The sequence below is a fragment of the Pleurodeles waltl genome, chromosome 3_1 (assembly GCF_031143425.1).
Source record: "Pleurodeles waltl isolate 20211129_DDA chromosome 3_1, aPleWal1.hap1.20221129, whole genome shotgun sequence".
NCBI lineage: Eukaryota > Metazoa > Chordata > Amphibia > Caudata > Salamandridae > Pleurodeles > Pleurodeles waltl.
The window spans coordinates 126177065-126203940 of record NC_090440.1 but is presented as its reverse complement, the minus strand read 5'-3'; the positions used below and the strand labels follow the sequence as shown (position 1 = coordinate 126203940).

The 26876-nt window shown below is 45.7% G+C and overlaps 1 protein-coding gene across 1 annotated transcript in view; it reads right to left on the bottom strand.

Annotated features, from left to right (window-relative positions):
• SLC5A12 (solute carrier family 5 member 12) overlaps nucleotides 1–26876 on the bottom strand; it is a 254456-nt gene that overhangs the window by 214033 nt on the left and 13547 nt on the right. Inside the window, exon 2 of the mRNA XM_069221239.1 lies at nucleotides 14229–14294. Within this exon, the coding sequence (XP_069077340.1) occupies nucleotides 14229–14294 (66 nt within the window). The remainder of the gene's footprint in view (nucleotides 1–14228; nucleotides 14295–26876) is intronic.

The window sequence follows — 26876 nt, the reverse complement described above, 5'->3', positions numbered from 1 at the left end:
GTAGAATCACCGATGTATTGCAGTGGATCCAGGGGCAGACAGGCTGGGGCCTTGTAAAAGCACGAGGAGCAAGTTCTGCTCCCCGTATGTATGCAGCTCTTGGAGAGAGCATTTAGATTGAGAGAAAAAATCAAGATGCGGAGTGCAGTGAGGAAAAGTGGTGGCCATCTTGAAGGGGATATTGGTGAGGGAAATTTACATGGTGAAATGATGTTGTGAGGCAGGTCAGAGCTGTCTAGGGAAAACTCACTGGGGAAAATCAAGGCATACATACAGCCGCCTGGCAGGGTCACAATCATATTGCATGACACATCTATGGAGGAGCAAGGAAAATAATTGAATTATGTGTCAGCCAGCTTAGGGTCGCAAAGCTGCCCATGCGGTAATGGAAAGTAATTAGGGGGAAAGAAAGAGGATGAGCTCTAACCAGCCAAGGAGGATAGAGAGTTAGGACGGGTGTTGGCCGAGAACCATATCCAATGACACATAAGGCAGGGAGAAGAAGGTAATTCCAAAGAGGTTGAAGAAAAGAAAGTATTAATGAAAATAAGACATGGTGGAAAAAGAGGGGGAGCAGATCAAGAATAAGTACTGATAATCACATAAAACTGACAAACATATCATATATATTATATATACAGAGGGCATATGTAAAGTATATTCAGAAAGGACAAAACATATTCATAGGAGAGTGTCCATGAGGGCTCTACCAAGGCCTCCCATGCAAAGATAAAAAAGTATTCCATGGTAAGAAGCTCATCATACAAGTGTTGTCCAGTCTTCCATCTTATTCAATACAGTGTACAGACTGTTGGTACGCAAGATCCATTCCAACTCCTCCTTATTGAGTAAGGAGGAGATGTCGCCTCCTCTGTCTGGGGATTTGATGACTTCTACCACTTGCCACCGGAGATAATTTTCTGTATGTCCCTTTTCCAAAAAGTGCTCCACCAGCGGTGAATTGGACACTTTACATCAAATTCCACGTCTATGCTAGCAGATGTGAATATGGATCTTTTGTGTGGTTTGACAAATGTAGACTTTCTCACAAGGGCAAAATATAGCATATATGACATTTGCAGTATTACAGTTGGAAGATTTAAGTTCATCTTAATCCTGTTATGTTCATACATCTTGGACTGGCACTGGGGGAAGTCCCCACAGTTGTATGAGTGAGGGATTGGTGGTTTTGAAGGGTAAGGGGGCTGGTACTAAATGATCTTTAATATTCTTGCCTCTACAGAACGAAAATAACGGGCGTTCAAGGTTAAGGACTCCCACATTTCTTTGTGCCTTGGGGTAATTAGTCCCCTATTTTGCACCAGCATGTTTCACTATTCTCTATGCCATCCAGATTATATGGTTTCGCAGGGGATCCCTTGTCTATGCTGCATGCTTTTTTGGTCACTTTCATATCATTATCCTCTACTTTGTGGCAACTGAGGATACATTTGTATTGGCCTCCTACATTGCGTTGGTTGCCATCATCCACACACACTGCCACCCCACCTCACTGGGTGTTTTCATTTGTTTTATGTTAATATGATTCAGTTCAACAATCTTTTTTTTCTTGTGTCTTCCCCTCCTAATCTCCTGTCCTCTCTCTCTCTGAATTTTTTTGGTTTCCCACATTATTTGTCTATTTAATAAATGCAAATACCATTTTGAAACAATTTATTCACCTGTTTCGTAGATTTCAATGCAACTTTATGATTATTGCGTTCATCTCATTGTTCCTTTAGAGATACCTTACCTATGGTCCCTGTTTATTTACGGGCTCCCATGTTTTTTGCAGCACAACTTCTGTTGGCTACAGCACCACAATCTTCCTCTTACGCTAAATCTTAATCCTAGCCATTTGGATAATTTGTGCTTCACCCAATGATCCTTTTTCAGGAATTAAAAAACTGACAATTCAAACCCATTGTGCAGTCTCAAAAGACTTGTCCTGAAATCTAGAATATGTATACCAGGCCCCCGTCTGAACATTATGTTTGTTTCATGCTATTGCAAGAATCCTTTCCTTCATTGGATACGCTGAGAAACAGGCTACCATGGTGTATGGATGAATTTTATTTTAACTCCACTGAAAAGGCACATGATGTACTATTGTAATTATCATATCAGTGTTCTCAGATTGTCCAAAAAGAAAGACCAAAATTCTACATCCTCTGGTACCCCAACAAACTACAGGTTACCATGACCTTACTTATTTTCTGAATCTTCATTTGTTCATTGCAGTTTGGTAATAGGAGTCGTCATCTCACCAAACCTTGCTTTACATTTTTATTACTTCCCCATCTAACTGTTCCCAGCAACTCTGAAATTCTATTTTTTCACCAATCACTTCCAGTTTGGCCCTTATACTTCGAACTTTAGTAGCCATTGCCTGCTGACCCTGAGTGGTCTCCAGGGTGGCTTTAAGTATTAGTGGAAGCAAATCCTTCTGCACATTAGTTGATGCTGTAATAGATATTGATTGACTGGCTTCCTCCTCACGGTAATTGACATCTTCCCACTCCTGCGCTACCTCATCTTCCACCTCAATGGACCATGTATCCAGGCTGCTCACTTCTTCACTTGTTTGTGCCTACAATACAGAGCATCCATGGGCCCTTAGCGTATCTAACCATTGATCAGTCAGTACAGAGCTAGATGCCTTAATTGCTTGACCATTCTGTGGAACATGCCTAAGAGTGAGCCCCCCTCCCTTGTGAGTCCTTCTTTGAGGCCAAAGTTTTAAGACTCTGAGTGGGGATATTTGTTGTGATGTAACAGGATCTGATTTGCAAATCTGAGGTATCATCATTTTCTGACCATAGAGTCCCTTTCATACTTGTGGCAACATTTGTAGCAGCAGATCTCACATCAACACCTCCAGCCTCTTCCTCCAAGCCATGTATTGTATTCAGTACTAAGGCTTTATCCACCCTTGCCACTTCACCTCTATGGTTCTGTGCCACCTTGACTGTATTCTCACCAGAGTTGTTATTATTACCTACTTTTAATGTGCCATTGTTAAGCCATTTTTTATGCCAGGGAGGGCAACACACATAGTATGCCCCCTGCCTCTATCCTATGTGAGGTTCTTGAATGCGGGTTTGTTCATTTTATCCTCTTCTGCATGCTGGGGTAAAGGGCTCTCATTACAATTCTTTTTATTTCTCCTTAGATTTTCAGTTTGGTCAGCTTTTTCCTCTAATGATGATAATCTCAGCTTGGATTTTTTCAAACAAAGCCCAGTTAGTCATTGCAGCTCTTCCTTGGGGCTTAATCGAGTATCAGTCTCCTCTAGTTTGATATCTGCCAAAGTCCGTTTAGCTAGCTCCAGATCAGCTAGCATCAAATGAACGAGTATTTTCACTTCCACTGTCATTGAGTCTAACTAAAAACTGTACTGGTTGTGGGCTGCCTTTAAGTACTCTCATCTTCCTTGTTCACATGCCTGTGATGTAGGGCCCTGGCAGCCATGCTGGACAGCAGAAATACCCCACAAGCTCCAAATCCTCTCCCTGCTGTATCAAAAATGTGGATAGAGTGGCAGCTGTAGATTGTGTGAAGTGTTCTAATTCTACGGTATCCTGTATGGCAAAAGCGTTTACTAGATCATTACTCCCTGGCTCGGCCCTCTTCTGCTTATTGTCCCCCAATTTTTCACAATGACCTGTCCAGGCTAGGAAGCTGAAGACCTGCAGCTTCCAGTACTTTCAGATAATAACAGTGCTTCAATATATACAACTGATGACATATTTAGAGCAGTTAATTCCATTAAGTAATTAATTCCAGCAGAACAGGTAACCACAACATAGCTTGCTAGTCCAAGGTGCTATAGTATTTTTATTTTCCTCTCTAGTTTATAAATCCCACAGAGCTTGGGATCATCTTCTGGCGGTCAGACCACCAGCAGTGCGGCGGTCCAACCGCCACTGCAAGTTTGGCGGTCAAGACCACCAAACTTGTAATGAGGCCTATAGTCTCTCTTTTATATTAAAGAGATTACCCACCAAGGATTTAAGTGGTTTGGGAAAATGCTAATAGTGTGGTCATGTAATATATCACTTATATCAGTGACAAACCTTGTCACCTATTGTAAAGAAATCAGTTAGACACTCAACTAAATTAACTTATTACAGAAGAGCTCTGTTATATCAGTGACAAACTTTGTCACCTATTGTGAAGAAATCAGTTAGACACTCAACTAAATTAACTTATTACAGAAGAGCTCTGACTTCATAATGCTGCTGACAGAGCCAGCAGCTGAGGGGAATGGAATGTCAAGTAATGGAGCATAATTAAAGCAGCTGCTTAAAGAATGAAAATTGAACAATGCTTTCTTTTCTTTTGCTACATATTTCTAGCTGTGATTAAAGTGTGTTTAACAATAGGAGGGCATTATGAGTGGTATAATGTTGTGTGCTGCTTGGAAAGCAAACATCCTTGGATTTCCAAGATCTCAAGGCCTGAGTTGTTACTACTATGTATTTCAGGCTGTACAGTGACAAACAGAAAGGAAATATTTATGACAGCATATTTTGCACTCCCAGGGTCTCTCATTCATATGAAAGATTTATGCACCAACGGTGGCTTGTGGGATATGTGATTGTTAGACCTGATATCCTTGGCATGTTATTCCTCCAGTACTTTTCCTTCCTCATTTAAACTCGCTTACGTTGACATTAGGACCCTGTGCACTTTCCTCTTGGTAACTAGTAGCAAAGTGCATGTGCTCTCTCCTTTTAACATGATAAAATTGGCCTTTTTAATTTACATATACACACGTAGTGTGTGGTACTGGCTGTAATCAGAACCTGTAAATTAAATGCTACCAGTGGAATGCAGCACTCACTGTGTCAGCCACTAAAATAGCACTGCAAATCATGTCTCAGGCCACCACTGCACCCTGCAGTGCAGTTTCAAACTGCCATTGCAACCTGGCAAAATAAACCTAGAAAATGTGGGTTCAAGTAGAGATACTCCTTCTGAGCTTTGCAAAATTCCTCCCTGGTTGGCCCACCCTCTACTTGCCAGCCAGCAAGTACAGGCAGGTTACCCAGGTCGACAACATCCTCCCCAGTTGACTCAGGGGCCTCCTCTTCTGGGACCTCATCCACCTCTGTGGGAATATCTGGGACTGATTCCCTGCATCCCTTGCCATTCCTCTGTGCAGCTGTCTGGGCCATTGTTTCAGGCTCCAGACGCCCTTGGCTCCATTCCTGGCCAGTCATTAACCTTGTGGTCATGCAGACTCACTCAGGCAAACCTAACATCTCCAGGTGGGATCTGAGCTCTACCTCCTTCCAGGCAGGATGCTCAAGATCATTGCCTAACATACAACCTACAGGCATGGTAGGACTCACGGCTACTTCTAGAGTACCAGAGATCCCCCACCCCCCCACACTCAAAGCCAACCAGAGCCACCAGTAGGTGACTCTTATGATTGTCAGCGACTATGACCTGGTGGAATGTATTAGGAATGATTTGCCCTGCTGACACCAGCTGACCCTTGACAGTAGTCATACTGGCTCCTGTGTCACGCAGAGCCTCCACTCTTTGCCCATCAGTGGTAACCCACTGCCTATACTTGACAGTAAAACATTGTTTAAGTTGTTTTTCACAGCTTTAAGGCTGTCTCTCCTATAGAGTACCTTATTGCACCTAAAAGCTGACAATGCCAGTTTGACAACAGATATAGAAATGTGGTTTCATCGCAAATGAACTCTTTAGTGATAACGTCAGATTTTAGGTTACCATTTTGATAAAATGACACTTTTAGAAAGTTGGCATATTTCTATCCTAATCAACTGTGCGTTTTTTGCCAGTGTTCTGATCACATGACTGCCAACGGTTCTCCTACTGTGGGTTGTGTATTCTTTTCAGACAAAAAAAAGGCCTAGTTGTGAGGAGGGGGTGCCTTCCTGACGTGATGGCTGGGGAGGGGTTGTGCCCTGCACTAATTGCACTTCAAAGGACCGTGCCTGCAGCACACACAAGGGAACCTGACACTATGCCTGCCCTTGCCTTTGGCACTTTAGACAGTTTGGATGCAGGACCAGAAGAAGGGAAAGAACTGACCAGAAGCAATTGTAGGGGTAGGCCAGTGAACTGGCCTACATAAAAGCTTTCACCAGGTAAAAAAGTGACACCTTGAGATCCTCTCATTAGAACATAGCCAATGGACAGTTCAGATGAAGGACTGCCCTGCTGTCTGAAGAAGAAAGATTGGACCTGCTTATCTTGAATACAGGCTCCCCAGAAGTGACTCCAAACATAAATTAGATGACAGCGGCTTGAGCTACAAAGACACAACAAGCTTTCAGAATCCTCTTTGTAACTGTCCAACTGACCAGCACCAACTAGACCTGTTTAGACCTGCCTGAACCCTACTTCTGGCCTCTGCTGGAATGAGTCCTAACCCTCAAGATATGCCCCTGAAGTCCTGGGCCCTTGGCTGGCATCAGAGTATACTTCTCCTGGGCTAAGAGTGAAGATACAGAAGTTTTGGGCTCCTCGTAATCACAAGGTGACCCCTTCATGCTCAGAAACGACCACTTGGGAGGACCACCAATGCGAAGCTCCAGCAGGACCTGCACTTTGCACCAACAGCAAATATCCATGATGAACACCAAATGCAAAACTTCAGGAAGACCTGCACTTTACACCAACAGCGACAGCCCACGTCGACCGCCAATGTGAACCTCCAGCGATGACTGAGTCTCCAAACAGACTTTAGAAGGTAACTCTTCTATGGGACACCTGGTCCCTGTATCTGATCCGCGCTCCATTGAAGTCAGCCTAAACAGATAACTGTGAGTGGCGCTTTGAGTTTGTTTGGTGCTATTTTCACCATAAATTTAAAAAAAGCATATTTCCAATTCTACTGAATGGATGTCATGTTGGTCTAATTGCTATATTTATAACAATGTACACTATCTTTCTAAATTGGTTTGGGCTTTTTCTTGTGTTATGTGGCCACTTTATTGCTGGTTGAGTGCTGCATAAATGGAATATGCATTGCTTCTAAACTACCAGTGGATTAGGAATATATTTATTTGGTGACTTTTGAGGTTCACCCTAACAGGGATTGTTTTTATGATTTGAGTGGGGCTTCTATTCCTCTCAACTAATAACCTAACTTCCTACAGCAATGGCGTGACCATTTAATATAGTGAATAAAGTATGTTGTGCCGTACACAATAAGGATATTGCAAGTCTTCTCAGAGAGCCATAACCGTAATAAGGAACTCGTCCTTTGGCTTGCTTCTCTGTATAGTCATGGAACTCCTTGGTGACGTGCAATGTCCAAATAATGTACTGCAAGGGGTACTGTATTCCATATATAACACAATGTCTTTAATTGCTCAATATGAGAGGGAGCTCCTTTGCTTTGGTATTAATGTACCTACGTCAAAAGAGACACAGCTATACCCCAACGATCTTCCAACAATGCTATAGTTAAACACCATTGCTTTGTTTTATGATCTCTTGAATTTTTATCATCCTTGATCTCTTTTATTGCTTTCTGCAGTGAACTTGTTAGTAACCTTTTAAGAATGTTGCCATGTGATCCCTGTTTATTGGCCTCTATCAAAAAGTGAAACTAGCATGAGAATGTTGTTCGTTGGCATGATATCCTCACAACAAACATCCAGAGTCAATGTGCAGTTTTAAGGTGCCTTTAAAAGCTGCTGAGTATATTTGAAAAAAATGTCCTTTGCCTATACACTTCCTCAATAGTCTTAGCTCATGTCATTTGCACAGCAAAGCCCTGATTAAAAGCTGAGTGCTGTGGATTTACCATGTGAAATGTTGCACTGCTCAATCATGAGAGGGGTATTCCCTGCACCCAGAATTATTGGGTAGAGGGACAATAAACCTGACTTTTCCAGTCAGGAAATACGTCTGGAAATAATTGTGTGTGGGACAAGCAGTCCCACTCAACCCCTTTGTTAGGCATTGAGGAAGAATGTAATGCTCCTCTCTGCACAACAATGTGCTCTTCTCCCTTGATCCTCCTCTTTCCCCTCAGCAGCCTCCTGCTGACATTTGTCACCTGCTCAGAGTAGGAGGAAAATATGAATGTTAATTCAAACAGATGGTAATACCTGTGTTACGAAGTTGATTATTATTTGGGGTGGATGGTAGTCTACTGCAAGTAACAGCATCACTATTCTTATTCAGTCCAGTGAAGAGTCTACTTAAACCTGTTGTAACCTCTGGTAACTATGACAAAGAGCAGACAGATTTAACTAAAGAAAATGTGTAAAGCATTTAGAAGTGCAAATATTTAAAAAGTTGAAAGCACAACCCAATAAAATCCCATCCAACTCATAAACATAGAGAATATTTTCAGGAACAAAATGACATAAATACGACAAAAATATAATATGGGGATTCAAAACTTACATAAAAATAGCCTCAAAAAGCACAAAGTGCCAAGCTCATGCAGCTGGTTACGCTTATGTGATAGATTGTGGTTCAGAAACATAGACCAGATTGGTCCTGCTTTAAAAGTTACTTTTACTTTTAGAAAATGTTCACAAAGGTAAAATCCTCAGCTTGGTAAGACTAGCTCCGGAACAGGAAAAGGATTCCAACACCTCAGAAACAGCACATCGGGGTCCCGACTCACCCCAAAAGAAGCTACCAGCAGAGTCCAGGGCAGATCTGGTTGAATCTGGTAAGCAAGCCTCTTTCAGGAAAGTGGGCTTCATGCAGCTTTTGTGTCCAAATACCTATCTCACCCTTGGAGTCTATTCTTCGTCCTGGGTCTAGGTGGAAGCAGGTCCAGCCCTTAGAGTTCTCTTCATAGGTGTCAACAGCAAAGTCAGTCCTTTATCTGACTGCCACAGGCCGGTAGTGTTCTGAAGAGAGTACAACATTTATTCTTGGCACTGGCCTGTGGATGGGAGGGACTTCTATTACCTCCCGAACCAACAGAGAAAAGGTCTCCGGGGGTAACCCGCCCCACTTTTCCGTGGTTACTTTGTGTCCTACTGCAAAACCATCTCATAGTGTCCCCCTCTACCTAAAACCAACAAGGCAGAATTGTTCTTCTCTTGTGCAGAGCTTCAGTGCCCACCCTAAAGGTAAAGCCAGGGATGTGAGAACCCTTTCCTCTGTGGACACTCAAAGCTTGTTCTGGGGGCAGCTCCCCTGACACTGGGGTTGGTGCCTGAATGGCTGGAAGGGCAAAAAGAGGAGCAGGCCCAGGTATCAGCCTCATCTGCCTGTGACAAAGAGGGCACCTGTGATGATAATCAAGTTCTTGAGCACTCGCAAGATGGTCAGTCTGTCAAAGGAACATAACACCTCCCCACACCCAAGGCCTTTTGTCTCAGTTCTGGGAGCAATTTCACAACTCTTCAAGGAGGTATTAAGCTCCTGGATGACAGTTGGGTGCTCAAAGTACTCAAACATGTAGGTGATCATTATGAGTTTGAAAATGGTTTTTACCATCTGTCGAACTTCTGAAGGGGAGGTTGCCGCCACACAGGCTATCTCCCCGCCAGCCCTATTAAGAGTTTTCTGCTAGGTGGGTGGGCGGAAACCTCGTTTTCCGCTCACCAGCCTAGCCAGAAATAGACTACAGCCTTGTCACCAGCTTGCAATCGAGCCAGTGGTAATGCTGTAGCCAACAGGGTACACCAGCACCTTCTCAATGTTCACTGTCTGCAAATCAGACAGTGAACATTGCAATGGTGCTGGGCAGGAGGAGCAGTGCACTGCCCATGTCAAGTGCAGGGCCCCCTGTGACCCCTGCATCTGTTCTCTGCCAACCTTTTCATGTCAGTGTTACAGCCATGAAAAGGATGGTAGAGAATGAGGTTGTAATCCACAGGGCAGAACTGCTTGCAGTGTTGCCTTGGCAGACTAGGATCTCAGCCACCTCCAGACTACCAAGATCCAAGATCCTGGCAATGCTGGCAGTTCCCTGTCAGTCCAATTGTTAAGGTTTTAATGTGGCAGTCGGACCGCCGCATTGGGGGTGTTTCTGACCGCCACTGCGAGTGTGGTGTCTATAGACCGCCACACTCAGAATGAGCCCCTTAGTACAAATTCAACTTTACCATGGCATTTTGAAAGTACTAAAACAATCAGCAGAAATCTGACTTTACCAACGCATTGGATTTGTAATAAATATTTGAAGAAATCTAAGAATGAACTTTTGAATCTTGTACCTAGGAAGAGAGAACATATTTCACTTTTAATATTAAGCCCCAATGTTTTCCCATGGAACATTTAACACAGCTACAGGTAAAATAGCTGTTGATTTCATTAAAATTTTACATGTCCTATTTTTAAATACTTTGCACCCTGCATGGCTGAGCATTACAGCTTACTAAGTGGTGACAAGGAAGGTTTAGGCCTGTCAAGAGGTGTTATATTGATAGGTCAAATTTGCACTTTAAGCCAGCACTCTCAGATCACCGATGGCAGGCCAGCAATCATATTTTTCATTGTCAATTAAGTGGGGCCATAATATGTACTTTGGTCCACTGGTGAAATTTAACTTACTGGCCCTGCTGTGTCATATACTAGGGTCTTACAGGTAAGGTAAGTAAGACAATTACATGTAGAGCCAATTTCAGCATGTTTTAGGGGTCAGAGCAAATGTAGTGAGGCCAGATTAGCAGAATCCCAGTGCCTAGAGTGAAAACAAAACGGGCTTGATCATATACAGTATAATGAAGCATTTTCTTATAATCACGCTGAATTCTGGCCAGTCAAAACAGGTCAGTATCTTCATTCAGCATCACACAATGTCCTTTTCAAAGGAGGGTTAGGAGAAAGAGAGAGTAATTACAGGTGTAGACATTTGCACTTCCCCTTTCAATATAATGATACACAAAGAACAGACATGCCCCTTCTATAGGTTCCCATATGTGCGAGCTCCTCATCTTAATATGTGGGTAAATGCCTAGTCCAGGATTATTTCAAATTCCCAATTTCTGTGTGCGGGACCTAGAGGATATCTATAAAACTCCCATGGGTATCATGCTTCATCGTAGGCCATCCCTTACTCTCCAGAGAATCTACTAGTGGTGGGTAGGCCCTCGTAATACAGGGGATGCACAGGGATAATCCAAGAAAATGGCGAAAGGGATCCATATATAGAGTAAAAATCCTGGTCACCTGCCGAGGTCGTTTTACACATTATTGGAGGGGTGGTTAGGGGATGATTAAAATAAATAGGACATGTAAGGCTCTTTTCTATGTTTAATATCCAAAAGGGTTGACATGTTTCAGCCTTGAAAAGACCCTATAGTGGGGTCTGGGGTTTTCGGGAGTCATATTTTTCCCCATAATATGTCATAATCATACAGTACAAGTTCCTTAATCCTGGTAACAGCATATGTATTGCTCTTATTTAGTGCTATGGTCCTGAAAAGACATATAACATATAAATGAAATCAAATGAAAGCATATTCATAATGACCCAGACATAATACACACAAAAATAAAAACATAGGAACTGGGACATGGGTCAAACAAAAACCAGGAAACAATTGTGGGTCTTAAAGCTCTGTCACTCTAGTTTAGGATACCAGTCCTGAGGAAAGCAATAGACCCCACTATAGGGCATTTTCAGGGCTGAAACATGTCAACTCTTTTGGACACAGCCATGGGACGCTAGTTTTCCATCTGTATTTTTTCAATCAAGATAGTAGGTACAAGATCCTAGGTGAATACAATTGGCAGTTGTGTATATAGTTTGTCTTTGTGGATCTGGTAAGGAACTTAGGTCACAATTATAATAATGTCAGTTTCAGAAAGTTGGCATTTTCTTGTCCAACCATTTGGTGACTGCAGCCTGTATCTTGGGTCATGTGATCAGGTATAGCTGGCAGTTGGTCTTTGTGTATTGCTCCCAGACATTGAGATAAATGGCAATAGGTTTTGGCAGGATTGGCCACATCTGACATAATGACGGGGAGTAGCTGTCACCTTGTACATCACAAAGGCATGCCTGGCCACACTCACAAAGGGTTTGATACTGGTCTTTTGTGACCTCATATAAGCAGGAACCAGGGTGGGGAGTTGGGAAATTCCAAACACCTCTGGGGGTGAAACCTCCAGAACCGTCTCCTCATTCATAGCTGGCACCAGGTATAAATATTGGGATATCCAACCCATCTCTTCAGTACACCTCGGGACCCGTGGAAGACTCAGAAGGATTGTTTGCTGCTCTGTAAAAGGACTGCCACTCTTCTGCCATGCTGCCCTGCTGCCCTGCAGCTGAGGGAAAAGACTGGGCCTGCAGCTTGACACCAGGACCTTCTGATTAGAGCCTTATGAACATAAAAAGCGCCATCTATCTTGAACCCAGCAAATGGACTCTACTTGTTGTGAGTCTTGCCCACAAGTGGTGATACCCCAGTCCTGGACCCTTGAAAGCGGGCCTAAAGGTGAGCACTATTACAGAAGGTTCACCCAACCCAGCTGTGACGCATCTCGCACCTGCATCAGAACTGCTGCAGAACAATGCATCCTGGCCAGAGGCAAGTCCCTCATCAATAGCATTCTCAACAACGACTCAGGCCTCCGCATTGCAGCACCACGGCTTACTCAGAACCACCACTGTATGAGGCATTCTCAATGCTGGACTTCACATCACAAGGCCCTCATCAATAGTATACTTGACAGCAATGCAGGACTCTGCATCATAGCACCACAGCTTCCTCTGAACCATTGCTGAACTATTGCTGCATGACACATCCATGATGTTGGATCTCCCAAAGCTCTGCAAGCCAGAATTTAAAGTACTTTTTTCAGCAGAACCTGCTTGGCCAGTGTATCTGGCCCACACCCCATCATGGTTAGCTTGAACTTGTGACTAAGGGCCAGATGTAGGAAGATTCCAAATTGCGACTTTCAATTTGCGAGTCCCTGCGACTCGCAAATTGCAACTTGCAATTTGGAATGCAGAAAGGTGTCTCAGACACCTTCTGCAACTTGCAATGGGGTCGCAAAGACCCACCTCATTAATATTAATGAGGTGGGTCGCAATTTGCGACCCCATTGCGAGTAGGGGCACTCACGGTAATGGTGGCCTGCTGGAGACAGCAGACCACCATGTCCGTGACTGCTTTTTAATAAAGCAGTTTTTTTTTTTTCAAAGTGCAACCCGTTAACGAGCTGCACTTTGAAAAAATAACCGAAACCTTTAGTTTCGGTATTTTTCAGGGCAGGTAGTGGTCCATTGGACCACTGTCTGCTCTGAAAAACTAGTTTTTTGTCCAGACACAAAGGGGAAGGGGCCCCCCTTTCCGTTTGTGCCTGGGTTACCATCCACTTCAAGTGGATGGTAACTGCGCTTTCATTTGCGACCGCTTTCGTGATCGCAAATGAAAATGCATAGCATTGCGAGTTGCAAATAGGAAGGGAACATCCCTTCCTATTAGTGAGTCGGAAATGCATTTTGCGAGTCGGATCCGATTCCGGTGAGGCTTTTGCGACTCGCAAACGGTGTTTTTCCCCGTTTGCGAGTCGCAAAACCCTTGCTACATCTGGCCCTTTGCCCTGGTCCGGCATGACAAGATAGCCACGTTGGACTTTTGGGAACTATTTCTTTTTTTAAGTCTTAAAATGCATATCTCTAGTTCTACTGATCGGATTTCTGCTTTGGTCTCCAATCATTTATTATACTTTGTTCTATTGTTATAATGGTTGTGTTATCACGTTATTACTGTTTGAAATGCTGCATTGCCTCAAAGTTAAGCCTGACGTCTTTGTGCCAATCTACCAGAGGGATAAGCAGCTGCTTGAAGACTTGAGTAGGGTTTCACCCCCCTCATCCAGTAACCCAATTTATATCACCCACAATTTTAAACATATGCTAGGCTTTATCCGGATGATGACCCAATAAACATCCACAATACACTTACAAACATACAATTGTAAATGAGGCAAATCCAATATTCCAAAGTCTGTCAATCAGAATTTGGGAGTTATTTATCAAATTAACTATAGTTAGGTGAACTAAATGGTTTATAGTGTGCCTCTGATTTCGGATTTTCAATCATTCTCAATTCATTTTGGCTTGCTGCCAAAAAATATTCCATTTGCTATCATACGTGTACTATTTAAATTAAAAGAATTTCATAAATAACAAATTTGATGTGGCAAGACAACAATATCAAAGAAAACATCATTCCATTATTTTAATAATACATATCTCTATCCATATTTCTAGGATGTTCAAGGTTAATGTTGGGAATATCTCTTACCGTTTGAACTATGTAGACTGCTGTTGCAGCATAGCGCACTACCTTGTTAAACCGTAGCTCAACATACTACAGAAAAATGACATCAAAGTTATTCAAAATTTGATCAGAAAAAAAGAGAACAATAGTGGCATTGATGTAGCATTAATTCAAAATATTACACAAAAATACAGCTCATGCACTTTAATTTCAATGCGAATATTTAAAGAGCAAATCACCCATATTTGGGGTATGATTACACAGCTTAAATTGAATGATAAAGTCATTTAAAAACATAATTGAACCACAGTTTGCAGTTCTTTATAAATAAAATCCATCACATTTGTCATAAGGACACGGAGACATCCACAAACTGAGACACAATAATGCAAACAGTCTGCTTAGAAAATCGTTTACCTCACATGTACACATTGAATATTGACGATCTCTGTTTTTTTCTATATTTGTTAACTTTTTTGATGTTATTTTCTCAAAGATATATCTCGCCTAGAACATGGGTTAAGACGTGCATGAAAACTATACATGACTGTTGTTCGGTTCAATGGATATAAAATGTTAGCCACTTTCTATGTGTGCTACATTTTGTAGTACACATAGGGCCTCATTATGACCCTGGCGGGCGGCGGAGGCCGCCCGCCAGGATCCCGCCCTCCAAATTACCGCGCCGCGGTCAAAAGACCGCGGCGGGTATTACGAGTTTTCCCCTGGGCTGGCGGGCGGTTCCAGTTAAACCGCCCGCCAGCCCAGGGGAAAACGACCTTCCCACGAGGATGCCGGCTCGTAATCGAGCCGGCGGAGTGGGAAGGTGCGACGGGTGCTACTGCACCCGTCGCGTATTTCACTGTCTGCAAAGCAGACAGTGAAATACATTTTGGGGCCCTCTTACGGGGGCCCCTGCCGTGCCCATGCCATTGGCATGGGCACGGCAGGGGCCCCCAGGGGCCCCGCGACCCCCCCTACCGCCATCCTGTTCATGGCGGCTTTCCCGCCATGAACTGGATGGCGGTGGGGGGGTCAGAATCCTCATGGCTGCGGAGCGCGCTCCGCAGCCATGGAGGATTCCAATGAGCAGCGGAAAGTCAGCGGGAGACCGCTGACTTTCCGCTTCTGACCGCGGCTGAACCGCCGCGGTCAGAATGCTCATTGGAGCACCGCCAGCCTGTCGGCGGTGCTCCCGTGGTCGGTGGCCCTGGCGGCCACCGGCCGCCAGGGTTAGAATGACCCTCATAGAAAGAAGAATATGCCTCCCAGGATTGTTTTTGTGCAGGAAGCTTTCCCTTCCTGCAGAAAATCAAGCCTGCATGCAAGGCAGGCACACCTGCACCATGGTGCAAGGGTGCCTGCGTGTAAACCAGGCAGCCCACTGTGCACCAGCACAGGGGGAAAGCCAGGAATGTGCTGTATGCCTTAAATATCATGCATTCCAGCCCTTTCCTCCTGCACTGAGCCACTTTCACATAAAAATGTCCCAAAGTCAACTTTGAAAAATTTGAATCACAAAGTAACTTATGTAGGTTGAGATAAGCCACTTTGCAGTTGTAAAGTCTGTGATTTTGTGAATAAGAGGCTTAGTGGATGTAAATATGTTTTGTACAGAAAATCCATGCCCTAGTCCCACTTTAACATAGGACAAGAATTGATGAGTTCAGTTATTTCAAATCAACATGATGTTTAGTTGTCTGTGGTGAGAGGGAATGACATGAAATCCTAAATGGTTTCAATCGTTGAGCTGAATCTGTACGCAAGTAACTCATTTAGAAGTATGATTGAATCAGTGTATGAGAGTTTATCAGAGGTGATTAAGCAGGGTCATTGCTAAAGGTAGTCCTCTCCAAGGCAAAGTCCTTTTTACCTCTGACCAAATCAAGGTAGGTCTGGGTATCGGTGATTAGCCAATGGAGGGGTCCTTATTTACCATATATTATTCTAATGGTGCATTGTGGGAATTTGAGCCCTCATTATGACCTGGGCGATAAATACAGAATACCGCCACGCTGACTGCCACCAGCATACAGCCGTGGAGGTGGACATCCGTCCACCAGATTATGACACATACAAAACCGACAGAAAACAGCCACAATGACAAATCCGCCAGACCCACTGTACATGATAAACTGTTGGTAGTACCACCCATACCGTTATGCCACCAATACTACGCCCTCCAAATAATGACCCACGAATCATCACAGTGGACATTCAACGGCGGTAAACCATTGGCGGTGAACACCGCTGTGGGAGAAATGGCCACCCAAATACAAAACAAGACAACTTTGGCAAGAACAAAAAACCCACACCTGACACAAATACACACATCTCACACACCCACCAACAGCACTATAAAACACACATCCACATCACCCACAATCCGTTGCTAACACAAGAAGACAGCTACACTTTACAACGCCAAACCAAAAGAGAACTGCACACACATATCACAACGACCAATTCATCTGACACGCACCACACACCACACACCCCACCACATCACCCTCTGCACAACATACACACACACCACCCAATACCCATATTCCCACAAAGACACCCCCATTTTACCGATGAGGAGTGGGGGTCAAGGTTGAGGAAATAGTCAAGGAAGAGCCACGGCTGTTTGGAGCCCAGGTACAACAGATATCCATTGCCAGGAAGATATAGCTATGGCGGAGGATCGTGGACAGGGTGAATGCAGTGGGACTACATCCACGCACAAGGGACAACATAAGGAAGAGGTGGAGCAACCTACGGGGGAAGGTGCCTGGTCCCTGCATACAGGACAGGCGGTTGCCATTTTCTAATGCTGGTACACATGTACAGATTAATAAGTGTGTCATTGTAGTCGAATGTACTCACTTAGACAATTCCAGTGTCCAATATACAAGCACGCTCTGTGTACACTGATGTAGTGTGTTCATGGTTCCTTTTGTCACTCTCTTCGTACCAACCAGTGTGGAGGAATAGGAGAAGGAGCCAAGCACCTGTGTACAGAACCCTTGTGGACTTGGCTACCCTGGAGTCCCCAACCATTGTATGTCAGTTTATGCCTTCAGGAGTCATACCCCATGCTATTGTGCAGGGCTAATCTGTGTTGTTCACTTCTTGCAGGTGATTCCAGCCACCCAAATCTCTCCTGGGTCCTGACCCCTGTTAGGAATGTGAGAACAGGGTCTGAGAATAGGTACAGTGATGCTCATGGGCATACCAGGAGGATTTTTGAAAGGACCTTCGGTCTCCTGAAGGCCAGGTTCAGGTGCCCCCATCTGACAGGTGGATCCCTATGCTACCCCCATGAGAAGGCCTGCAGGATTGTTGTTGTGTGCTGCATGTTGCACAACTTGGCCCTCAGACCCCATGTGCCCTCTCTGCAGGAGAAGGGGGGCAATGCAGCAGTGGCAGCAGTGGACACTGAGGACAGTTAGAAGGAGGAAGAGGAGAAGGATGTGGACAACAGGACACATATGATTCAACAGTACTTCCAATGACTCTCAGGTAAGGCTAAACATTGAACTAGACATTGACCTAAACATTTCTCCAATTCAGTGTTGTGCTGTGTGGTTGTAGCATAATTCTAGTCATTACCTTTGCATCCCACTTGACTGTCACCTATGCCATTCCTTATTGCAGATGTTGCTGTGGTTACAACAGTGTAATGCTGTGATGTGTGCAGACTGCTGAGATAATTTGTAGGATGGATCAACATATTACTGGACATTTACACAGGATCATGCAGTTCAATACATTGTATATTCCCTTCAGATAAATCACTATTACTCAAATTGTGTCCAAGGGTGTTTATTGAAAATGTGTATACAATGCAAAGTGCAAGAGAGCGTGGTGATGGTTGGGAATAGTCCAGTGTAGTGGGCCAGTCTGCTTGTAGCACCGGTCCAGTGTACAAGGGGCCATAAGAAGGGGAGTAATGGCACTTAAAGTGGACACAGTGGAACACAACGGGGACATTCAAGATGTTCTCATTTCCTGGCAGTGGTCTCGGTCTTGGCAACTGTCTCTGGTGTCTGTCTGGGTTACAGGCACCGTTTGCAGGGTGGTTCGCCTTCTGCAGGGGAGGGGTGCTAGTAACCTGTGGGTTCTGAGGCAGGGCCTCCTGTCCACTATCTGCAGCCGATGTGGAGGGCTGGTCAGTACACTGGCTAGTGGAAGGGGCCCGCTGGTGTGCTCTGTAGTCCCACATGATAGTGACCATGTGTTGTACCTGGCTTTTTGACAGGGTCATCCCCAAAATGTTTGCCTCCTTCCTCCTATTTTTTCTGACCTGTTGTTGTTGGCTTTTGACCTCTGGGCAATTTACCACTGCTAACCAGTGCTAAAGTGCATATGCTCTCTGTGTAAATTGTACCACTGATTGGTTTATCCATGATTTAATTTACTTGTAAGTCCCTAGTAGAGTGCACTACATGTGCCTAGGGCATGTAGATTAAATGCTACTAGTGGGCCTGCAGCACTGGTTGTGCCACCCACTTCAGTAGCCCCTTAACCTTGTCTCAGGCCTGCCATTGCAAGGCCTGTGTGTGCAGTTTCACTGCCACTTCGACTTGGCATTTAAAAGTACTTGCCAAGCCTAGAACTCCCCTTTTTCTACATATAAGTCACCCCTAATGTGTGCCCTAGGTAACCCCTAGAGCAGGGTGCTGTGTGGGTAAAAGGCAGGACATGTACATGTGTAGTTATATGTCCTGGTAGTGTAAAACGCCTAAATTTGTTTTTACACTACTGTGAGGCCTGCTCCCTTCATAGGCTAACATTGGGGCTGCCCTCATACATTGTTGAAGTGGCAGCTGCTGATCTGAAAGGAGCAGGAAGGTCATATTTAGTATGGCCAGAATGGTAATACAAAATCCTGCTGACTGGTGAAGTCGGATTTAATATTACTATTCTAGAAATGCCACTTTTAGAAAGTGAGCATTTCTTTGCACTTAAATCTTTCCGTGCCCTTCAATCCACGTCTGACTAGGTTTAGTTGACAGCTCCTTGTGCATTCACTCAGACACACCCCAAACACAGGGTACTCAGCCTCACTTGCATACATCTGCATTTTGAATGGGTCTTCCTGGGCTGGGAGGGTGGAGGGCCTGCCCTCACACAAAGGACTTCCACACCCCCTACTGGGACTCTGGCAGACAGGATTGAACTGAAAGGGTGGTTGGTGCATTTCTTAGACACTCTTTGAAGTCACCCCCACTTCAAAGGCACAACTTAGTATAAAACAGGGCCTCTGCCCTACCTCAGGAGACACTTGCTGGAGAAGAAACCTGAACCAGAAACTACATCCTGCCAAGAAGAACTGCCTGGCTGCTCAAAGGACTCACCTGTCTGCTTTTCTACAAAGGACTGCTGCCTTGCTGTTGGCCTGCTGCCTTGCTGAACTCTTGCCTGGCTGTGAAAGTGCTCTCCAAGGGCTTGGATAGAGCTTGCCTCCTGTTCCCTGAAGTCTCAGGACCAAAAAGACTTCTCTCTTTCACTTGGATGCTTCATGCACCGAAATTTTCGACGCACAGCTTGTTCCGCGGCGATAAAAACGCTGCACACTGACGCTGATTGACGTCTTCGGGACGACCGGGACTTCGACGCACGGCCTCGCAAGGACAACGCCGCCCGACTTCCAAGGAGAAATCGACGCGACGTCTGCTGTGAGAGCGAAATTTCGACGCACAGCCCCGCGGAACGATGCGCAGCCGGAAAACAAGCAGGAGAATCCACGCACAGACCCGGGACATCTTGTAATCCCCGCGAACCATAGATGGAGACGGTCAGCGTGCCGGAAAACGACGCACGTCTTCCCCCGAGTGAAAAATAACGACGCAAGTCCGTGTGCGAAGGGGCGCAACCGACGCACACACCATGTTTTCCTCCCGCAGAACGACGCACGTCTCCCCACGTGAAAAATAACAACGCAAGTCCGTGTGTGAAGGGGCGTAACCGACACACACACCATTTTTCCACACATCTCCTCTTCTGCGGCCCTCTGCGGAGATTTTCCACCAGAGACCAGGTACTTTGTGCTTGAAAGAGACTTTGTTTGCTTTTTAAAGACTTAAGACACTTTATATCACTTTTTAGTGATATCTTTACAAATTCATTTTGCATCTTTGATCGTTTTGACCTGCAAATACCCAGATAAATATTATATATTTTCCTAAACACTGTGTGGTGTATTTTTGTGGTGTTATATTATGGTATTGTATGATTTATTGCACAAATGCTTTACACATTGCCTTCTAAGTTAAGCCTGACTGCTTGTGCCAAGCTACCAGAGGGTGGGCACAGGATAATCTTGTATTGTGTGTGACTTACCCTGACTAGAGTGAGGGCTTTTGCTTGGACAGGGGGTAACCTGACTGCCAACCAAAAACCCCATTTCTAACACCATGTCATCCAGCAACCCTGCAATGGAGACCATGGTGGTGTTCAGGGCCTGCAATTCTTGCTTGATCTCCTGGTGTTGTTCCCCCTGCAGCTTCTGGTTCTCCAACATGATGTTTGTCACCTGACCCGCCTTGTCCTGGGATTGTTGGTAAGCCCCACGACATTAGTGAGTGCCTCCTGGGCAGTCGGTTCTCTGGGCCTGGCACACTGCTGTCCTCCTACCATCCCTTGCACCCTGTGCCTGTGTCCCCTGAAGGGTGTGCCCACTCCCGCTGACCCCAGGACCCTCATTGTGTTGTCTGTGAAGTGTGGGCTGGGGTACCTGTACAGGTGGGAACACTACTGATTGACGTGTCCTGGCGACAGAGGTCTGAGGATGTTGGGTGGCTTCTGTGGTGTTGGATTCTGAGGAGGGAGGCTCTGTAGTGGACTGGGTGTGGGCTGGGGTAGCTGTCTGACAACTGGTCCCTGATGAGCCAGGGAGTTCATCCAGATCCAGAGCTCCAGAGTTGCTGTCATCACTGGGGGCATCTTCTGGTGGGGGACTGGGTAGCAGTGGCACCTCCTCACTGCTGAGATTGGCTAGGGCACCTGTGGGGATGTAAGTGGTGTATTATGCTACATGTCTGTGACATATTCTGCATCACTAGCTTCCCTTATATTATTGCAGGTGGAAGTGACCTCACTCAGCCGGCATTAGCGTCACCACCGTACAATTCCTCATTGGCTAACATGGCCCTCTAAGGAGTATGGAAGACAATGATGATCAACGCCGGTAGTGACGGTGTTCACTGCTGTGGATGTGACCGCCATTTTCTTTCTACCACTTCACTAGATTCCTGACTATCCACAGAACAACATCTCCACTGCGTGTGCTGCTGTGACCTGTGTTTGGAACCTGCCATGGCCTGTGCAACAGGGTAAAGGGCCCCAGCCTTCATGTCTGAGTAGTTGGAGAAGCTCATGGATGGGGTTCTATCCCTGTATGGGCACTTGTAATGGCCTCCAGAACAACAGCTGAGTGCACCATGGGTACGTTGCATGCAACATGGCTGCATGGAGATGTGTGTGTGTGCTGACAGTGTGGCATTTGGGGGGTATGGCTGGTGGCAGGGTTAATGCAGAGATACGGGTCATGTATGTGCCTGATGAGGGGCAAATGCAGTTTGTAGATGTGTGAGAGGCTGGATTGTCTGGTTAATGGTGTCCCACTGTTTGTGTTTCTACTGCAGGTCAGCGCCCATCAGAAGAAGGGGTTGTGGTGTGCCATTGCCGAGGACTTGTGGACCCTGGGGGTCTATAGCAGGTGGAGGCCCCACTGCAGGAAATGTGGGAGGACCTGAGACACTGGGCCTGGAAGAACGCGGAGGCCCAGCTGGGGACGGCCTACCAGTGAGGGAGGGGTGGCAATTGAAACCTGACCTCCCTGATGGCCCACATGCTAGCCATACTACCCATATTGATGGGTGCTTGAGGGCATCACAGCAGCCACCAGGGGGTGAGTACAGTGTGTTTGACAACCATCTCTGTTGTCTGGCATGGAATTTGGTGCAGGGTACTAGTCAGTGGATGCCCCAATATGCCAGTTTAGACATTGCTGCATGGGCCAGCTTGGGTTAATTGGGTGAAATGCATGTTTTTGATAGCTGGGTAGCTGGTTTTCCATGGCAGACAGGGCTTAGTTGGTCTCCATTGGTGTGCAGATGGCAGTGTTTGGCTCTTACCTGCTGTGGTACTGAGCCAATGGTATGCCAGTGGTATGCCAGTGTGGTTCATTCTGCCCATTCTCAGTCTCAGTGTGTGACAGTGATGTGCTTGCCATCTGTGCTGTTGGTGCTGTGATTGACCCTATGCACCTTTTCTATCCCCCCTTCTCTCCTTATGTCATCCTCTCCATGACAACATCATCCACTGCCTCCACTGTCTCCACCTCCTCCTCCCTCACAGTCCCGTCCACACTCACACCTCCATGCTCTGCATCAACAGTGCCTGAACCTGGCACCTGGCACCTGCACAGCCTTTCCCACAGTCACAACAACAGCAGACCGTCAGACATGCATCCTACACACCACATGCACAGTCACCACCGGCATCATCACCACTTCATGCAGCACACCCACCTCACTTGCAGATACCACCATAACATACATACACACATCCTGTTTAACCTCCTCCGCCCTGTCTGCCCCCTCCAAAGACACACAAACGCTGGCACTCAGACGCCCAACAGCCATCCACCTCACACACGTACACTGTCCATGCACCTGCACCCAAATCCAGCACACCTCCTCCAACAACCACTCCCTCTACCTCCACTCCTATCCCTCCTCCCACATTCTGCCCCATTGGTCCTAAGAAACTTTTCTCTTTCCGTCTTTGACCTTTCCCTCTACCTACCCCCATCCTGCCTGTAAGAGGAAGGTCCCACCTGCCAGCCCAGTACCTCAAGCACCCAGTCTCACACTGTTCTACCCCTAAGTCTCCAGCTGCCACTAAGGGTCACATGAGTGCGATGCCGACCCCCACCCCAAGGACACTCCTCCGCCCCAAAAACGGAGGGCTAAAGTGCCGTCCCATTCCAAGCAAACAACCAAAACCATGGAGCCGCCTCCAATACTAAAGTCGAAGGAGACCCCTCCCAAAAACAAAGGCCAAGGGGACTCGTCCCAAAACAATGGCCAAGGAGACCCCTCCCAAGACAAAGGCCAAGGAGACCCCTCCCAAAACTAAGGCCAAGGAGGCCCCTCCCAAAACACTAAGGCCAAGGAGGCCCCTTCCAAAACTAAGGCCAAGGGGCCTCCTCCCAAAACTAAGGCCAAGGAGCCCCTTCCAGAACCAGTTGGCAAGGAGCCCCCTCCACAACCAGTGAGCAAGGCACCCCCTCTAGAACCAGTGGGCAAGGTGCCTCCTCCAGAAACAGTGGGCAAGGAAACCCCTCCAGATCCAGTGGCCAAGGAGCCCCCTCCCAATGAGAAGCCCTCCCCACCCCCCACCCCCTGAGGTGCCATCCCATTTCCAACATGATGCCCCTGAACAGTGGAGTACCGATGTTTTCTGGAGTCAAGTTGGGGCTTGGACTTTGTCCTGTGGACATTAGAGACTTTGAAATGGCCTTTGGGCCTGCTTGTAAATATGCAGTTGTGTACGTTTTTGGATTTGGGCTTTGTATCCAACAGGATTACAGTAGTTGGAACAGAGGTATGTGTCCTGGCTTTCTTTGCTCCTGGGTCCTTTTACTGTTGATTTACTCTGCAGCTGGTTCTGGGTATGTGGTGTGTGTGTGTATGGTGTGTGTTGTGTGTGTGTCACTCTCTCCTCCATCTCTCCCTTCTTTGTGTGGTAGGCGGCTGTACTCACTGTCATCATATTAGTCGGCGTTGGTGCTCCAGGACGGCCATGGTATGGTACAGCATTGGGAAGACTTGCAGTTCAGGTTCCATAACGGCCGTGGACTCCTCTGTGTCCCTGGAGGTAAGTGTCTCCTTTTATGTGATGTGTTTCCGCCAGGCTTTTGGTGGCATTGGTACCACCCCGGAAATCCTGGTGTTGTGCTATGCCATAATATGTCGGAGGATCCTTGTCTTCTGCCTGCCTGTAGGTGGCTACTGCTGTGTTTAGTAGTCGTACTGCGCTGGCGGTTGGTGAGGTACATTGACTGTCTATGAGAGGGATCACCGCCATGTCATTATTTGGAGGTCATTATGGATATGAAACACAAAGAGAGAGTTATGGGAGTGATACTATCCCACACATACTCCCGAGAAAATTCTACATATCCGTCAACCACTGAAGGTGTGGGGTAGTTGAAGTTGAGGGTGGAACTAGATCAGTGTACCCTCAGTTATTAGTACCGGCTAGGTGGGGATTCGTGCTAAGGGAAATGTGTAAAGAGTGTCTCTAAACAGGTGGCTGTGTTAAACAAGGGGGAGTTCCTTTACGGACTAGGTAGTCTCACACACATAATAGTGTCATGCTTCATCATTTGACCACCTAGCCCCACCCAGGTAAGATGATACCACCTTGGCAGACTCAACCTCTTCGTTAAAAGAACAAGAAGGAGTGCTGAAATTAATCTTACTGGATACATATCAGGGATCCAGATAGGGTTAGAATAAAATGACCATACATGTCACCTATTTCAATTGATTACCTTTAATAGAGGTGCATGTCGGCAAGGTTAAAACAGGGGGGGAAAAACTCAATAGAGATTAATGTCTCTTAGAGTCTAAAAAATAATCATGACCAACATGTATCTGCCCTCTCTATGTGCTGGAAGGTCAGGGGCATTCGTCAGGGTCTAGAATCCCCAGAGCACTGCTGCTAATGGGTGTGCTCGCTGAGTGAAATAAAGGAGGTCTAAAGGCCTGCCTGAACAGTTGGTTCATTTTTTGGGTAGGTCCAAGAAATAGGGGCGATTAGCCTCTGGTCTGGGTAATGCCGGGGGTGGGGTTTTCCCTTGTAGTCACACTCACTGCAAAGGGAATACCCGGTGGAAGTATCTATATGCCGGTGCCCTACCGCTCTAGTGTCAACAGTCTACCTTCAGTGGTTGACGGTCATTATGGCCATCCTGGCAACGGTACTAGTGCCTTCGCAGGCGTGGCAGTTACCTGACCACCAAGGTCATAATGAGGGCCTTGGTCTTTTGAGACTAAGTTCAAAGGAGCTAGACCGAATAGGAAAGGCATTGGCTGGGCATTCAGGGAGCAAAACTCTCCCAAAGAATCAGGAATAATTAGTAGACTGGATGAAATGCATGATCTGATTAACTGTTCAATATGATGGGGGTAAGGCAGATGGAGAGTGAATGCTATTTAAACTTGAGTTAATGGTGAATCAGTATAGTTGTTCATGTGGGCTTTAGGAAAGGCTGGTGTAGGAAAATTGATTATTAGTTGGTGGGTGTTGGAATCCTACTCAGTTAATAAGTCAACAATTCTGTCACTTATTGTACAAAATCATACTTCAAACACAGGAGTTTGTTTTTGAAAAACAACTGATAGCCCCCTCACAGTGGCAATTTTTTTCAGGGTGTGGGGTTTATTAGTAGTATGTTTCTGTTCCATCAACAAGGTTTTCCTTTGTAGAGATGTACAAAAAAAGTATATAATTGCCTGTCCTAAATAGGGAGAGCAGTCTGGTGACCTTATACTGATGGCCAGCAGGGCATCAAACTGTAGATGGTGGATTGTGGATGGTTTTCTGCCTGACAAGAAACAGGGCCAAGAATTTGATGGAAAGGCTACTCCCTCACATTTGTGATGGAGCACCATGTCCACCAAATTCTCAATCAGAACCTTTGTCATTTTTCTAAAAGTCGAACTCCTCCAGTGGCCAAGGTGAAAGGCTGTGTCCAACAAAGTACTTTTGATGTTGAATACCTATTGGATGAAGTCCTGTTGAGTCTGTTGCTTTTTCAGGAAAAAGCTCTGAGTGGAAAAATTTCAATTTTGTGCCTGACAACGTCCTCTCATCGGCCAGATACTTTTTGCACTGTTGGCCAGTCATGATGTCTACATTGGAGGTCTCTTGATTTAGAGCTCACAGATGTCATACCAAAGCTGGATATCTTAACCATGATAGTCTTCTTTGGCCTTCTTTCACCCTGAGTGGGACCAACCTGATTTTCCATATCTACTAAGAATGTATATTGAGTGAATAGCCTATGATGGTTAGTGCTGGTTCTCTAGTGGTCAAAATATTTCACAGCATGCTCTTCATTTCTTTTCTGGAGAAATTCCTCTTGGGCACATCTAAGGACACAGGGAACAACATTTAGACATTTTCCTAGCACCACCTTGCATCACATTACCGTAATTTATTTTGCCGTTAATGTGGCCCAACTAGGTCAAAATCCCCACGCCGTATTTACATAGTGGCACAATGCATGTATTGAGCCACTCTGTAACCCTTTGCGCTACATTATTCCTGTGCCAGGCATAATGCCAGACATAATGTATGCAAAGGGGACGCTCCCCCATTAGGGGAGCCAGTAAAATGGTGCAAGGAATCTCCTTGCGCCATTAATTACAGAACTTTTAACCCCTGTTCAAGAGCAGGCATTAAAAGGGGGCTTCTATTCTTTAGAAAGGGCATCTATGTACTCTGCAGGAGTATCACCAATATTTTGGCACTACTCCTGCAGAGTACATCAATAACGTCATAAAAAATGAAATGACACTATTGCCCCCACCCTGCGCCATGGTGTGTCATGGTGCGCTATGGTGTGCCCTGCAGCGCCACTTTCGGCAAATCTGCCTCTTAGAGTCAAGC